A 15,492-nucleotide genomic window follows, 5' to 3' on the forward strand; every position below is an offset into this window, starting at 1 on the left:
CTTTAGTTTGTATCCCTGGGACACAATGTCCACCGCCCAGGGATCTTGAACATTTCAAACCTAAGCCCGAACGAAGAAGGAAGCCAGCCCCCCACAAGATCCGATCCCGGATCGGAGGCATGCCCTTCATGCTGTCTTTAACAGCAGGCTTCTTGGATTGCTTTCCCCTAGTCCAAGACTGATTTGGACTCCAGGAAAGTTTGGACCGCTCACGCTTGGAAGAGGGAGTGGAAAGATTTTCCTAGAATTTTCGAAAGGAACTAACATTACTCTGACGTCCCTTTCTCTTATCCTGAGGGAGGGAATGTCCCTTAACTCCCATAATATCAGAAATTATCTCAGTCAAACCAGGTCCAAACAAGGTCTTTCCCTTGTAAGGAGTCGCCAAAAGTTTAGACTTAGATGAGACATCCGCAGACCAAGATTTTAATCATAACGCTCTGCGGCCCAATATGGCAAGCCTAAAATCCTAGCTCCCTGTTAAACTGAAGGGAAGCATCTGAAATAAAGGAGTTGGCTAACTTAAAGGCCTTTATCCTATCCTGTATTTCTTCGAGGGAAATGTCTGTCTGAATAGAATCAGACAACGCCTGAAACTAGTATGCTGCCGCACAAGTGACGTTAGCATCGCAGGTTGCCATTGTAAACCCAGGTGTACATACATTTTGAGCAACCCCTCTAACTTCTTATCCATAGGATCTTTAAAGGAACAACTATCCTCTATGGGCATGGTAGGTCTCTGGTTAGCGTAGACATTGCCCCTTCTGCCAAGACTCCTTAATAGATTCCGCTATAGGAAACATCCCGTTAAAAATATGGTATAGAGAAAAAAGGGGTACCCGGTTTCTCCCATTCCTAGCAATAATCTCTGTAGCCCTTACTGGTACAGGAAATACTTCCACCATGGGGGGCACGTCAAAGTACTTGATATGTTTACTGGACTTTTTAGGATTGACTACGCAGTTAGTGTCAGAGTCATCCAAGGTAGCTAAAACCTCCTGAATTCACAAACGTAGGTGTACAAGCTAAAACCTGAAGAAAACAACTTCAGTATCAGATAAAGGTATTACACTGAGTCTGAGATTTCCCCCTCAGATACTACCGAAGTATCTTACTCTTCAAGCTTCTGGAAAGAAAACTTTCGGAATAGCCACTACTGCATCAGAAACCTTTATTTGAATACATTTCCTCTTATGTTTTCCCTGCATCATGGGAAAAGCAGACAATGCCTCAGATACTGCCGATGACATTAGAGAAGCAAGGTCTTGCAAGGTAACTCCAGGTGGAGTTTGAGAGGAAGCTCAGGGCGTGCATGTGTGGGCAATAAAATTTTTGGGACACTTGAGGAGAAAGTTGCGGCATATATTGAACATTGTCAGACTCCTGAACAACATCCGCCTTACAAGAAGTTGGCTCAGAAAAGTCTATCCCTATTTTTTAAATACTCTCACCACATGAGAAACAGAAAGGGATTGGTGGTTCCATATTGGTATCAAAACATAAAGAACAAGAGACACTATGCAGGGCCTCTTGGTCCATACTGACTCACAATGGATGAATTCATTAAATAAAAGTATTACATTTTTTAATAAAAATTTACAAACAATAAACGTTACTGTCTCTTTAAATTTTAAAACTTAAGTTTTTATTTTTTATGCAGAAAAAAAGGCTATATTGATACACAAATACTGAAGAACCATTCTACCCCTCAGCTAAGTTTGCTGAGATTCCTACTAGCCTTTCTGACACCAGATACATTTCCTCAGAAAAATGACCGGAACTCAGCTGTAGCGCTGTCCAGTCCTAACGCATGTTTAAACACTGAGGACTCCGTTTATAATCTCAAACTGTCTGTTCCTTCCGATAACAGGAAGTGTTAAGGAAGTGGTGTACAACCCAAATTGGTGACACACATAGCTCTGCCCATCGTAGGCGTTTCCAAAGGCAATCTCCCGGTCTCCATTTTAATGCTTTAAAGTTAAGTCACCGGGAGTACATTAACCTTCTGCAAAGCCTGGAAGCAAACTGGGTCTTCAGTTTCTAGACCGCTGCTTAGACCTATATGTGAACAGTGAAACACCACCTCATAATCACACTATCTCCTAAGTCCCAGTGATATAAGCCCCGGTAGCAGTGACAAATCACCTAATCATGAGTCTATCTCCTCAGCCCCAGTGCCTGCTTAAAAGGTGCTGCCTATAAATCCCCTACTTTTGTATATAGGAGGCTCTATGTCCCAGGTAAATAAAGTGCTTAACCTCCTCTGGATACTTTTATTCTTTTTTCCCAGACTCAGAATAAAAAGTCGGCACTTACCTTTTAAATCTGCCATACAGCAAGGCAGCTCACCAGGTTTGAGAGGTCCTCTCCCTCACATAGCCCTGTGGAGAAAAGATAAAGCCTGAGAAATCTTACTTAGGCTATCAGAATAAGGGCAGCATAAATATATGGGAGGCGCAGTGAGAATTTTGTCCCACAAGTTCCCATTGTTCTAAAGCCACCACTGCTCTACTGAAGAGACTGATATGGACTACGGCTACACCCCAGGAAAAAGCAGCACAATCTTGCACTACTTAAAAAATAATAACATCTTGCTTGAAGAATCTTTTTCTAACACCTAACTTTACCACTTCCTTGCTCTAACGTAGGCAAAGAGAATGACTGGGGTGGGAGGGAAGGGAGGTGATATTTAACAGATTTTCTGTGGTGCTCTTTCCCGCCTCCTGCTGAGCAGGAGTGATATTCCCAACAGTAATTAATGATGATCCGTGGACTCATCGTGTCATTAAAAAGAAATATAATTTAGGGGTGCCGCCCATCGGAGAACATAGGTGGGGGCCGTCGACTCCTTATACAGAAGGAAATAAAATTATCTGGTAAGCATAATTTATGTTTTCCTTCTTAATATAAGGAGAGTCCATGGCTTCATTCCTTACTGTTGGGAAACATACCCAAGCTCTAGAGGACACTGAATGATAACGGGAGGGACAAAAAGAGAGGCAGACCCTAATCTGAGGGCACCAAAGCCTTTCTCCCGAAGGCTGCTTCAGCTGAAGCAAAAACATCAAACTTGTACATTTTTGTAAAAATGTGTAATTTAGAAAAAGTATATAAGGAGGACCAGGTAACCGCCTTACAAATCTGATCCATAGAGGCCTTGTTCTTAAAGGCCCAAGAGGAAGCCACTGCTCTAGTAGAATAAGCCGTAATTCTCGGAGGAGGTCTATGTCCCGCTGTCTCATAGGCTAAGCGGATAAGACTATACAACCAAAAAGATAAGGAAGTCTAAGAGACCTTCTGGCCCTTACGCTTCCCAGAGTATGCCACATATAAAGAAGAAGCTTGTCTAAAATCCTTAGCAGCTTGAAGATAAAACTTCAAGGCACAAACCACGTCCAAATTATGAGGTAAACGTTCCTTTGAAGATGAAGGATTAGGACACAAAGAGGGAACCACAATCTCTTGATTGATGTTGCGGTCTGACACGACTTTAGGGAGAAACCCTAACTTAGTACGTAGGACAGCCTTATCCGAACGGAACACCAGATAAGGAGGCTCACATTGCAAGGCAGCAATACTGACACTTCTCTGCCATCCTCCTGTGACGAAAGGCAAAGAATGACTGGGGAATAGGGGAAGTGGGAGAGGTATTTAAGCCTTTAGCTGGGCTGTCTTTGCCTCCTCCTGGTGGCCAGGTTCAGTATTTCCCAACAGTAAGGAATGATGCCGTGGACTCTCCTTGTATTAAGAAGGAAATGCTCTTGTTACACTCTCTTACAGTAAAGGGCAATTATAGCAACAAAAAAAAACAAAGAAAGTAAAATACTATCATTCCTTAGATCATAAAATGTTCTCACTACCAATCCTGCAAATCTATGTGTTTAATCCACGCAAAGCACTTAAATAATGAAAGTACTGCTTGGGAGTCTCGAACTGCTGTTCACAAGTGGAAAATGCTGCAGTACTGAGTCATGTGACTAGTGCTACTGATTGGGTCAGAAGTTTCTGCTCAGGATCTGAGCACCGAGCAGTTCTTTACCTGTGTGGTTAACCCATTTGTGGAGGTTAAACACAGATTTGCAAGGTAGATAGTGATAAAAATTACATGACCTAACAAATAAAAGCATGTATTTTAAGGGGCGTGTCCGGACGGCGGCCATGTCTAGCCGCAAAAATAGGAGCTTCTGATAACCCATGGATAATCCGCCAATTATCTAAACGTATACCAAAAATCCAGATGACTATTATTTTGCACAAAAGAGTTTTCTCCAGCTGTGATATATACAACAACCTTTATTGCTTATACAGGGTTAACAAAAGCAACGTTTTGGGCTGACACTTGCCTTCTCCGTGTCTCTGTGTGTGGTGGGTGCTGTATTTAATTTGTTTGTTTCAAGTATACTATTATCTTGCAGCAGCTCTATGAAACATTGCCAGACCGATCTATATTACTATTAAGAAGATTGCATTATCTGTGGCACCGATACTGGACTGTTAACAAGCTGAGGCGGTGGCCTCACCACACCATCTCTAACCCCCCCCACCCGGGTAAAGCAGGTGTATTCAACCATAGACACTCAATACTCTTCATGGAACATCATCAATCAGCTATAATGGAGGCAGTAGACATCTGGGAGCAAAGGGTCCAGTCACTAATCACCCAACACTTTCATGACCTGCAAGAGAGCCTACGAATCGTCCTATCACTAGTGGACCGACATTGACCAGAGAACTATAATCTTCCGCAAGGCCAGAGTTCAGGGACAACACTATTATCGGTGGGCATACCTCCCTCAGCTCCGCAAAATACGCCACAGATTTCCCCATGTCGCGATCAGGACCGGAAGACTTCTGTGAATATGAGGACCTATGTGCAGATTAACAGCACAAAGGTAGTTCTGCGCCCCTTAGCTTCGCATCTCTCCGGTACAGAGCTGCACATACAGCCGTTGATAGACACGAGGAACAAAAGGGCTCTAATAAGCTGAGTAATGGGGCTCTACTGCCAATGGAGGTCCAAATCTTTGACAGAGGAGGCAGGCCCAGGAAAGTGCTACCTCGGATGTCACGATCTGGTCTTAAAAGAGAACTTTACACTCAAAGTTGGGACTTAAGATCTGTGTGCTTGTTTGCAAGCCCCACAGGTGGAAATCTACACAGGAGAGCTGGCATTGGGTGAGGTACCTGCAGAAAACGTACTGATTTTGAGTCTTTATCAGATGAGTCCTCTATAAACTCTATTGACAAATCAATATACTCTAAATGTACTCATTAGCATTAACTAGCCTAGACACTCAGCATATGGTTGTATGCACCTAAACTAAATACAATTAATTGCTTATACAAGGTTACCTACCACAAAATCAATATGGTACTTTAATTTATTTTGTTTGTGTTGTTTATATGAGTATATACATTCAGTTCAATTCGTAGATGGGGTAGTTACGTTTACCAAGTCAAACCCTTTACAGTAGCCCTACTGGATAAGGTACGCTAAACAGCCGATGCAGATTAATATATTTAAGTTACAGAGTGTTTGCAGATCATTTATTACCTTTTCTTCTTCCGTTTATTTTATTTGATCAGTATGGCATGCTGCCAGCGGCCGAGGCGATGCGCCCACATTAAATTAAAGGAGATGGTATGTATCTTAAGACCTTAAGAGGAGATCTGCCATATGCATTTTTGTATGTGTGTACTGCCCACAACCTAAATTTTTAGCACTCAAAACACCACATGTTAATGTGAATACAATAGGGATAAGCCCAGGATATTTTGAACAGATAACTAGGAATCTTCTAAATTCCACTTTCTTGTTTAAATGTCCTATTTGTCTTTCTATGACAAACATTTCTGTTCCTCCTGGATTTTGTCTTCTGTTTTCTATTAAAGGGACAGTCTACACCAGAATTTTTATTGTTTTAAAAGATAGATAATCCCTTTATTACCCATTTTTCCAGTTTTGCATAACCAACACAGTTATAATAATATACTTTAAACCTCTGTGATTATCTTGTATCTAAGCCTCTGCAAACTGCCCCTTTTTTCAGTTCTTTTGACAGACTTGCAGTCTAGCCAATCAGTGCCTGCTCCCAGATAACTTCCTGTGCACCAGCACAGTGTTATCTATATAAAATACGTGAACTAACACCCTCTTGTGGTGAAAAAGTGTTAAAATGCAGTCGGAAAGAGGTGGGCTTCAGGGTCTAAGAAATTAGCATATGAACCTCCTAGGTTAAGCTTTCAACTAAGAATACCAAGAGAACAAAGCAAAATTGGTGATAAAAGTAAATTGGAAAATTGTTTAAAATTACATGCTCTATCTGAATCATGAAAGTTTATTTTGGCCTAGACTGTCCCTTTAAGGGGGCTTACATCATGACTTTATATGAGGAATGAATGTATTCTTATTGGTTTGTTTCTTGAGTATGCATATGGTCTACAACCTATCCCTGTAACTAAAGCAAAGGGTATAGTAAATACTGGAGCAGAACTATTCTTATTGTTTATAATTCTGCTCATGAAAAGTGGCTCCAAGATCCCTCCTTATTGCCCTCTCCAGGGATATGATTATATATATATATATATATATATATATATATATATAAAAGCCCTTCTGCTCCCTTTACTCCTACCTATATCCAAGACATAATCTATATCCTCCTACAGCCAGATATTTTGTTGCTGTTATTAGTTCCATACAATTCTACTAGACTCTAAATTTGAGTGGTTTATATCAGTTTTTAAATGTGCACATTCCTGTTAGCAGATTGCTTTACATATTTTTACATTACCTACTACTTAAACTATCACAAGTTGTATCATAGTTTATAAGGGCCTCTTAAACACTCTACATAGACGTTATAGTTTTTTCTCAGTTAGAGCCCATACTACTTGAATGCTAAAACCTGCTAAATTTATCCTATAAAATTTGAAATAGAGGTTTACCAGTTGGGATCCAAAAGCGGTCCCCTATTATTCATAGCTGTCTTCTGTAGCTTCATACCCTTGGTATTTGAGGCCACTTTAAGACCTAATTGTATTACAATTTAGAAGACATACAATTACACAAGCAAGCATGATGATGTTTACGGATTTCTTTTAAACAATGCCACATAACACTATGTGTTGAATATTTTGGTTACATTACTTTTGAATGTATAACGTGAAACAATTTTTGTATATGGATCTGATTGAAAGGCATTGTCTGTGTGCTCTAAACTAAACCTCAATAAAAATATTTTAAAAATCTTGCAACTGTGGAGAGAAATCACATAAAATCTTTGATTTTTTTTCCAGACCTTATGGTTTAATATAGGAGTCTCTCCTTCACATACAGAACGCTTCATATTGAGATAAACATTTCTCAAGGTAAAAATTGTGATTCTAAAATTTAATGAGGGACCTCGCCATACTGACAAGACTGCTTAGATCCTCTTGCCTGAGCAGAGAGCTTTAGATCATCGGGCCCCTATATGTATTTACACCTGTAAAGGGATTATAACCATAGGTACCCACCCAGCACTCTCCTGTGCCACACCTGATGAGGATACAGATGAAGAGCCAATCAGAAGCATTGCACATCCATATGGTCCAATCTCCAGGCATATCCTTCTCAGGAGCAGTACGGGACAATGCCAGGTGCATGACTGACTATGTGTTAAACAAGAATCCCTATGGTTTGTTGGGTGCCAATTTCTAGTATCTGTTATTTTATGGGTACACACAAAAAAAGAAAAACTGAAAAATACAAACATCTAAAAGTCTTGGAAATTTTTACTAACCAAAGAACTATACCTTTAATGACTCATAATGATCTTGTCTAATGTCTTCATATTCTTCTGTTATTTCTTCTAAAAAGTCATCTCTAACATTTTCATCAAGGAGTTGAGAGCACTGGAAAGAAAAAGGAAAAATTACACTATATGTTGAATGAAGATATGTTTTAAGATTCTTATTTAAAAGGTCATTCTAGTGAGAGAGAAAAAAAGGAAATTTATGCTTACCTGATAAATTTATTTCTTTTACGATATGACGAGTCCACGGATTTCATCCTTACTTGTGGGATATTGCCTCCTGGTCAGCAGGAAGTGGCAAAGAGCTCCACAGCAGAGCTGCATATATAGCCCCTCCCTTCCCTCCCCCTCCAGTCATTCGACCGAAGTTAGGAAGAGAAAGGAAAGGCCAAGGAGCAGAGGTTAATGAAGTTTAACAAAAATAAAAACCTGTCTTTAGAAAAACAACATGGTGGGCCGTGGACTCGTCATATCGTAAAAAAAATAAATTTATAAGGTAAGCATAAATTTCCTTTTCTTTTACAAGATATGACAAGTCCACGGATTTCATCCTTACTTGTGGGATACAATACCAAAGCTATAGGACACAGATGAAAGGGAGGGTCAAGACAGGGACCTAAACGGAAGGCACCACTGCTTGAAGAACCATTCTCCCAAAAACAGCCTCAGAAGAAGCAAATGTATCAAATTTGTAAAATTTGTAAGAAGTATGAAGAGACAACCAAGTTGCAGCCTTGCAAATCTGTTCAACAGAACCATCATTTTTAAATGCCCATGAGGAAGCCAAAGCCCTAGTAGAATGAGCCGTAATTCTTTCAGGAGGCTGCTGTCCAGCAGTCTCGTATGCCAAACGAATGATACTCTTCAGCCAAAAAGAAAGAGGTAGTCGTAGCTTTCTGACCCCTACGTTTTCCAGGAAAAACCACAAACAAAGAAGATGTTTGACGAAAATCCTTAGTCGCCTGCAAATAAAATTTTAGGGCACGAACTACATCCAAGTTATGTAGCAGAAGAAGGGTTAGGACATAATGAAGGAACAACAATTTCCTGATTAATATTCTTGTTAGAAACAACCTTAGGAAGAAAACCAGGTTTAGTACGTAACACTACCTTATCAGCATGGAAAATAAGATAAGGTGGATCACATTGTAAAGCCGAAAGCTCAGAAACTCTGCGAGCAGAAAAAAAATAGCAACCAAAAAACATAATTTATGCCTACCTGATTAATTTATTTCTCTTGTGGTGTATCCAGTCCAGGGATCATCCATTACTTGTGGGATATTCTCCTTCCCAACAGGAAGCTGCAAGAGGATCACCCACAGCAGAGCTGTCTATATAGCTCCTCCCCTAACTGCCACTACCAGTCATTCGACCGAAGACAAGCAAGAGAAAGGAGAAACTATAGGGTGCAGTGGTGACTGTAGTTTAAAAATAAAAAACACCTGCCTTAAAATGACAGGGCGGGCCGTGGACTGGATACACCACAAGAGAAATAAATTTATCAGGTAAGCATAAATTTTGTTTTCTCTTGTAAGGTGTATCCAGTCCACGGACATCCATTACTTGTGGGATAACAATACCAAAGCTATAGGACACGGATGAAGGGAGGGACAAGGCAGGCGCTTAAACGGAAGGCACCACTGCCTGCAAGACCTTTCTCCCAAAAATAGCCTCCGAAGAAGCAAAAGTATCAAATTTATAGAACTTTGAAAAAGTATGAAGCGAAGACCAAGTCGCCGCCTTACAAATCTGTTCAACAGAAGCCTCATTTTTAAAAACCCATGTGGAAGCTACTGCTCTAGTAGAATGAGCTGTAATCCTTTCAGGAGGCTGCTGGCCAGCAGTCTCATAAGCTAAACGTATTATACTCCTTAGACAAAAAGAAAGAGAGGTTGCCGAAGCCTTTTGGCCTCTCCTCTGTCCAGAGTAGACAACAAACAATGCAGATGTTTGACGAAAATCTTTAGTAGCTTGTAAATAAAACTTTAAAGCATGAACCACGTCAAGACTGTGTAAAAGACGTTCCTTCTTTGAAGAAGGATTAGGACACAGTGACGGTACAACAATCTCCTGATTGATATTTTTATTAGATACCACCTTAGGTAAAAAACCTTAAGAACTAAATTTAAACTCCAAGGCGGAGCAACAGGTTTAAACACAGGCTTGATTCTGACTAAAGCCTGACAAAACGCCTGCACGTCTGGAACCTCAGCCAGACGTTTGTGCAAAAGAATAGACAGAGCAGAAATCTGTCCTTTTAAGGAACTAGCTGACAAACCCTTCTCCAATCCTTCTTGGAGAAAAGATAATATCCTAGGAATCCTGACCTTACTCCATGAGTAACCCTTGGATTCACACCAATGAAGATATTTACACCATATCTTATGATAGATTTTCCTGGTGACAGGCTTTCGCGCCTGTATTAAGGTATCAATGACCGACTCTGAGAAACCACGCTTTGATAAAATCAAGCGTTCAATCTCCAAGCAGTCAGCCGCAGAGAAATTAGATTTGGATGGTTGATAGGACCCTGAAGTAGAAGGTCCTGCCTCAGAGGCAGAGTCCATGGTGGAAGGGATGACATGTCCACCAGATCTGCATACCAAGTCCAGCGTGGCCACGCAGGTGCTATCAAAATTACGGATGCTCTCTCCTGTTTGATCTTGGCAATCAGACGAGGGAGCAGAGGAAACGGTGGAAACACATAAGCCAGGTTGAAGGACCAAGGCGCTGCTAGAGCATCTATCAGCGCTGCCTTTGGATCCCTGGATCCGTAACAAGGAAGCTGAATCAACTGTGCAAACACCTCCGGATGGAGCTCCCACTCCCCCGGATGAAAAGTCTGACGACTTAGAAAATCTGCCTCCCAGTTCTCTACTCCTGGGATATGGATAGCTGATAGATGGCAAGAGTGAATCTCTGCCCATTGAATAATCTTTGAAACCTCCAACATCGCTAGGGAACTCCTTGTTCCCCCTTGATGGTTGATGTAAGCTACAGTCGTAATGTTGTCCGACTGAAATCTGATGAACCTCACTGCCGCTAGCTGAGGCCAAGCCTGAAGAGCATTGAATATCGCTCTTAGTTCCAGAATGTTTATTGGAAGGAGTGCCTCCTCCTGAGTCCACGACCCCTGAGCCTTCAGAGAGTTCCAGACTGCACCCCAGCCCAGAAGGCTGGCATCTGTTGTTACAATTGTCCAATCTGGCCTGCGGAAGGTCATACCTTTGGACAGATGGACCCGAGATAGCCACCAGAGAGAGAAGAGAATCCCTGGTCTCTTGATCCAGATTTAGTAGAGGGGACAAATCTGTGTAATCCCCATTCCACTGACTGAGCATGCAGAGTTGCAGCGGTCTGAGATGTAGGCGGGCAAACGGAACTATGTCCATTGCCGCTACCATTAAGCCGATTACTTCCATACACTGAGCCACCGAAGGGCGAGAAGTAGAATAAAGAACACGGCAGGAATTTAGAAGTTTTGACAACCTGGCCTCTGTCAGGTAAATCCTCATTTCTACAGAATCTATCAGAGTTCCCAGGAAGGAAACTCTTGTGAGAGGGGAAAGAGAACTCTTCTTTTCGTTCACTTTCCACCCATGAGACCTCAGGAATGCCAGAACAATGTCCGTATGGGACTTGGCAATTTGGAAATTCGACGCCTGTATCAGAATGTCGTCTAAGTAAGGGGCTACTGCTATGCCCCGTGGCCTTAGGACCGCCAGAAGTGACCCCAGAACCTTCGTAAAGATTCTTGGTGCCGTAGCTAACCCAAAGGGAAGAGCCACAAACTGGTAATGCCTGTCTAGGAAGGCGAACCTGAGAAACCGATGATTATCTTTGTGTATCGGAATGTGAAGATAAACATCCTTTAAGTCCACGGTAATCATGTATTGACCCTCCTGGATCATAGGTAGGATGGTTCGAATAGTCTCCCATCTTGAAAGATGGGACCCTGAGAAATTTGTTTAGGATCTTGAGATCTAAGATTGGTCTGAAGGTTCCCTCTTTCTTGGGAACCACAAAGAGATTTGAATAGAAGTCTTGCCCCTGTTCCTCCTTTAGAACTGGGTGGATCACTCCCATAACTAGGAGGTCTTGAACACAATGTAAGAATGCCTCTCTCTTTATCTGGTCTGCAGATAATTGTGAGAGGTGAAATCTTCCTTTTGGGGAAGAAGCTATGAAGTCCAGAAGATATCCCTGGGACACAATTTCCAACGCCCAGGGATCCTGGACATCTCTTGCCCAAGCCTGGGCGAAGAGAGAAAGTCTGCCCCCTACTAGATCCGTTACCGGATCGGGGGCTGATCTTTCATGCTGTCTTAGAGGCAGCAGCAGGCTTCTTGGCCTGCTTACTTTTGTTCCAGGCCTGGTTAGGTCTCCAGACCGGCTTGGACTGGGCAAAATTTCCCTCTTGTTTTGCATTAGAGGGAGTTGATGCCGCGCTCGTCTTAAAGTTTCGAAAGGCACGAAAATTAGTTTGTTTGGTCCTTAATTTATTAGACCTATCCTGAGGAAGGGCATGACCTTTTCTTCCAGTAATATCAGAAATGATCTCCTTCAATCCAGGCCCGAATAGGGTCTGCCCCATGAAGGGAATGTTGAGAAGCTTAGACTTTGAAGTAACGTCAGCTGACCAGGATTTAAGCCATAGCGCCCTATGCGACTGTATAGCAAAACCTGAGTTCTTAGCCATTAGTTTGGTTAAATGAACAACGGCGTCAGAAACAAATGAATTGGCTAGCTTAAGCGCTTTAAGCTTGTCAAGTATATCATCCAATGGAGTTTCTACCTGTAAGGCCTCTTCCAGAGACTCAAACCAGAAGGCCGCAGCAGCAGTGACCAGGGCAATGCATGCAAGAGGCTGGAGAATAAAACCTTGTTGAATAAACATTTTCTTAAGGTAACCCTCTAACTTTTTATCCATTGGATCTAGGAAAGCACAACTGTCCTCGACGGGAATAGTTGTACGCTTAGCTAGGGTAGAAACTGCTCCCTCCACCTTAGGGACCGTTTGCCATAAGTCCCGTGTAGCGGCATCTATTGGAAACATTTTCTTAAAAATAGGAGGGGGAGAGAACGGTACACCTGATCTATCCCATTCCTTAGTAATAATTTCTGAAAACCTTTTAGGTATTGGAAAAACATCAGTGTAAACAGGCACTGCATAGTATTTATCCAATCCTCACAATTTCTCTGGCACTATAATGGTGTCACAGTCATCCAGAGTAGCTAAAACCTCCCTGAGCAACACGCAGAGGTGTTCAAGCTTAAATTTAAATGTTGACATATCAGAATCAGGTTGAAGCATCTTCCCTGAGTCAGAAAAATCACCCACAGAAAGAAGCTCTCCTGCCTCAGCTTCTGCATATTGTGAGGGGATATCAGACATAGCTACTAAAGCGTCAGAGAGCTCTGTATTTTTTCTAGTCCCAGAGCGGTCTTGCTTTCCTTGTAACCCTGGTAGTTTGGACAATACCGCTGTAAGGGTATGATCCATAACTGCCGCCATGTCTTGTAAAGTAAACGCCATGGGCGCGCTAGATGTACTTGGCGCCCCTTGAGCGGGAGTCAAAGGTTCTGACACGTGGGGCGAGTTAGTCGAAATAACTTCCCCCTTGTCAATTTCCTCTGGTGATAAATCTTTTAAAGACTGAATATGATCTTTATAACTTAAAGTAAAATCAGTACATTTGGTACACATTCTAAGAGGGGGTTCCACAATGGCTTCTAAACATAATGAACAAGGAGTTTCCTCTATGTCAGACATGTTTAAACAGACTAGCAATGAGACCAGCAAGCTTGGAAAACACTTTGATAAATGTAAACAAGCAAAAAATAAAAACGGTACTGTGCCTTTAAGAGAAACAAATTTTGTCAGAAATTGAAAAACAGTTATAAAAAGCAGTAAATCTTACGAAATTTTTACAGTGTGTATAATAGACTAACAGAGCATTGCACCCACTTGCAAATGGATGATTAACCCCTTAGTTTCAAAACAGGATAAAAAAACCGATATAAACGTTTTTTAACAGTCACAACAAACTGCCACAGCTCTGCTGTGGCCCTACCTGCCCATACAACGACTTTTGAAGGCACAAAAACCCTTTGTAGAGGTCCTAAGTGTTCAGGGGACTCCTTCAGGGAAGCTGGAAGTCTCAAGCTGCAAAAACTACTGCACGATTTAGGCCTGAAATTAGGCCCCTCCCAACCTGTACTCACAGTGAGAGGGCCATAAAAAACTATCCCTAGGCAAAATCTAGCCAGCCATGTGGAAAAACTGGGCCCCAATAAAGTTTTATCACCAATATGTAGAAAAAAACATTTAAACACTTCCAGCAAACGTTATCTTATTTTCAGTAATGTGATAAAGTAATAAGAATATTACCTTTTACAGCAAGCATGATACTAGTCGTTATTAAATCACTGTAATCAGGCTTACTTTAAATAAATCCGGTATTAACAGCATTTTCTAGCATATTCATTCCTCTAGAAAAATTTAAACTGCACATACCTCATAGCAGGAGACCCTGCACGCCATTCCCCCAGCTGAAGTTACCTCTCTCTTCAGTTATGTGTGAGAACAGCAATGGATCTTAGTTACAACCTGCTAAGATCATCAAAGACCACCGGCAGACTCTTCTTCAACTTTCTGCCTGAGGCTAAAACAGTACAACTCCGGTACCAATTGAAAATAATAAACTTTTGATTGAAGATAAACTACATAAATTTACCACATCTCTCTAGCTACTTCCTATCTTGTCGAGAGCTGCAAGAGAATGACTGGTAGTGGCAGTTAGGGGAGGAGCTATATAGACAGCTCTGCTGTGGGTGATCCTCTTGCAGCTTCCTGTTGGGAAGGAGAATATCCCACAAGTAATGGATGATCCGTGGACTGGATACACCTTACAAGAGAAATAAAACTTTCCAAGATAACAACTTAATATCTATGGAATGCATAGGTTTAAACGGAACTCCTTCAAGAACTTTAAGAACTAAATTTAAACTCCAAGGAGGAGCAATTGGTCTAAATACAGGCCGGATTCTAGTCAGAGCCTGACAAAAAGATTGAACATCAGGAACATCTGCCAGACGTTTGTGCAGTAAAATGGACAAAGCAGAAATCTGTCCCTTTAAGGAACTCACTGACAACCCTTTCTCCAATCCTTCTTGGAGAACAGATAAAATCCTGGGAATCTTAACTCTACTCCATGAGTAGCCCTTGGATTCGCACCAATAGAAATATTTACGCCATATCTTATGGTAAATATTTCTGGTAACAGGCTTTCGTGCCTGGATCAAGGTATCAATGACTGAATCAGAAAACCCTCGCTTAGATAAAATCAAGTGTTCAATCTCCAAGCAGTCAGCTGCAGAGAAACTAAATTCGGATGATGGAGGGGTCCCTGAATGAGAAGATCCTGCCTCAATGGAAGTTTCCACAGCGGAAGAGAGGACATGTCCACCAGATCGGCATACCAATTCCTGCAAGGCCACGCAGGAGTGATGAGAATTACCGATGCCCCCTCCTGTTTGATCCGAGCAATCTACCGGGGAAGGAGAGGAAACGGAGGAAACACATAAGCTAGGTTGAACGACCAAGGCACTTCTAAGGCATCTATCAGTGTCGGCCTGAGGATCCCTAGACCTGGATCCGTACCTTGGAAGTTTGGCATTCTGACGAGATGCCATC

The 15,492-nt window shown here is 41.8% G+C and overlaps 1 protein-coding gene across 2 annotated transcripts in view; it reads right to left on the reverse strand.

The window, feature by feature from the left end:
* Positions 1-15,492, reverse strand: part of MTR (5-methyltetrahydrofolate-homocysteine methyltransferase) — a 600,857-nt gene that overhangs the window by 147,775 nt on the left and 437,590 nt on the right. For both annotated transcript variants that reach the window (XM_053711885.1, XM_053711884.1), the window contains one exon: positions 7,798-7,896. In XM_053711885.1, coding sequence (XP_053567860.1) covers positions 7,798-7,896 — 99 coding nt within the window. The remainder of the gene's footprint in view (positions 1-7,797; positions 7,897-15,492) is intronic.

This window comes from Bombina bombina, chromosome 4, assembly GCF_027579735.1.
Source record: "Bombina bombina isolate aBomBom1 chromosome 4, aBomBom1.pri, whole genome shotgun sequence".
NCBI lineage: Eukaryota > Metazoa > Chordata > Amphibia > Anura > Bombinatoridae > Bombina > Bombina bombina.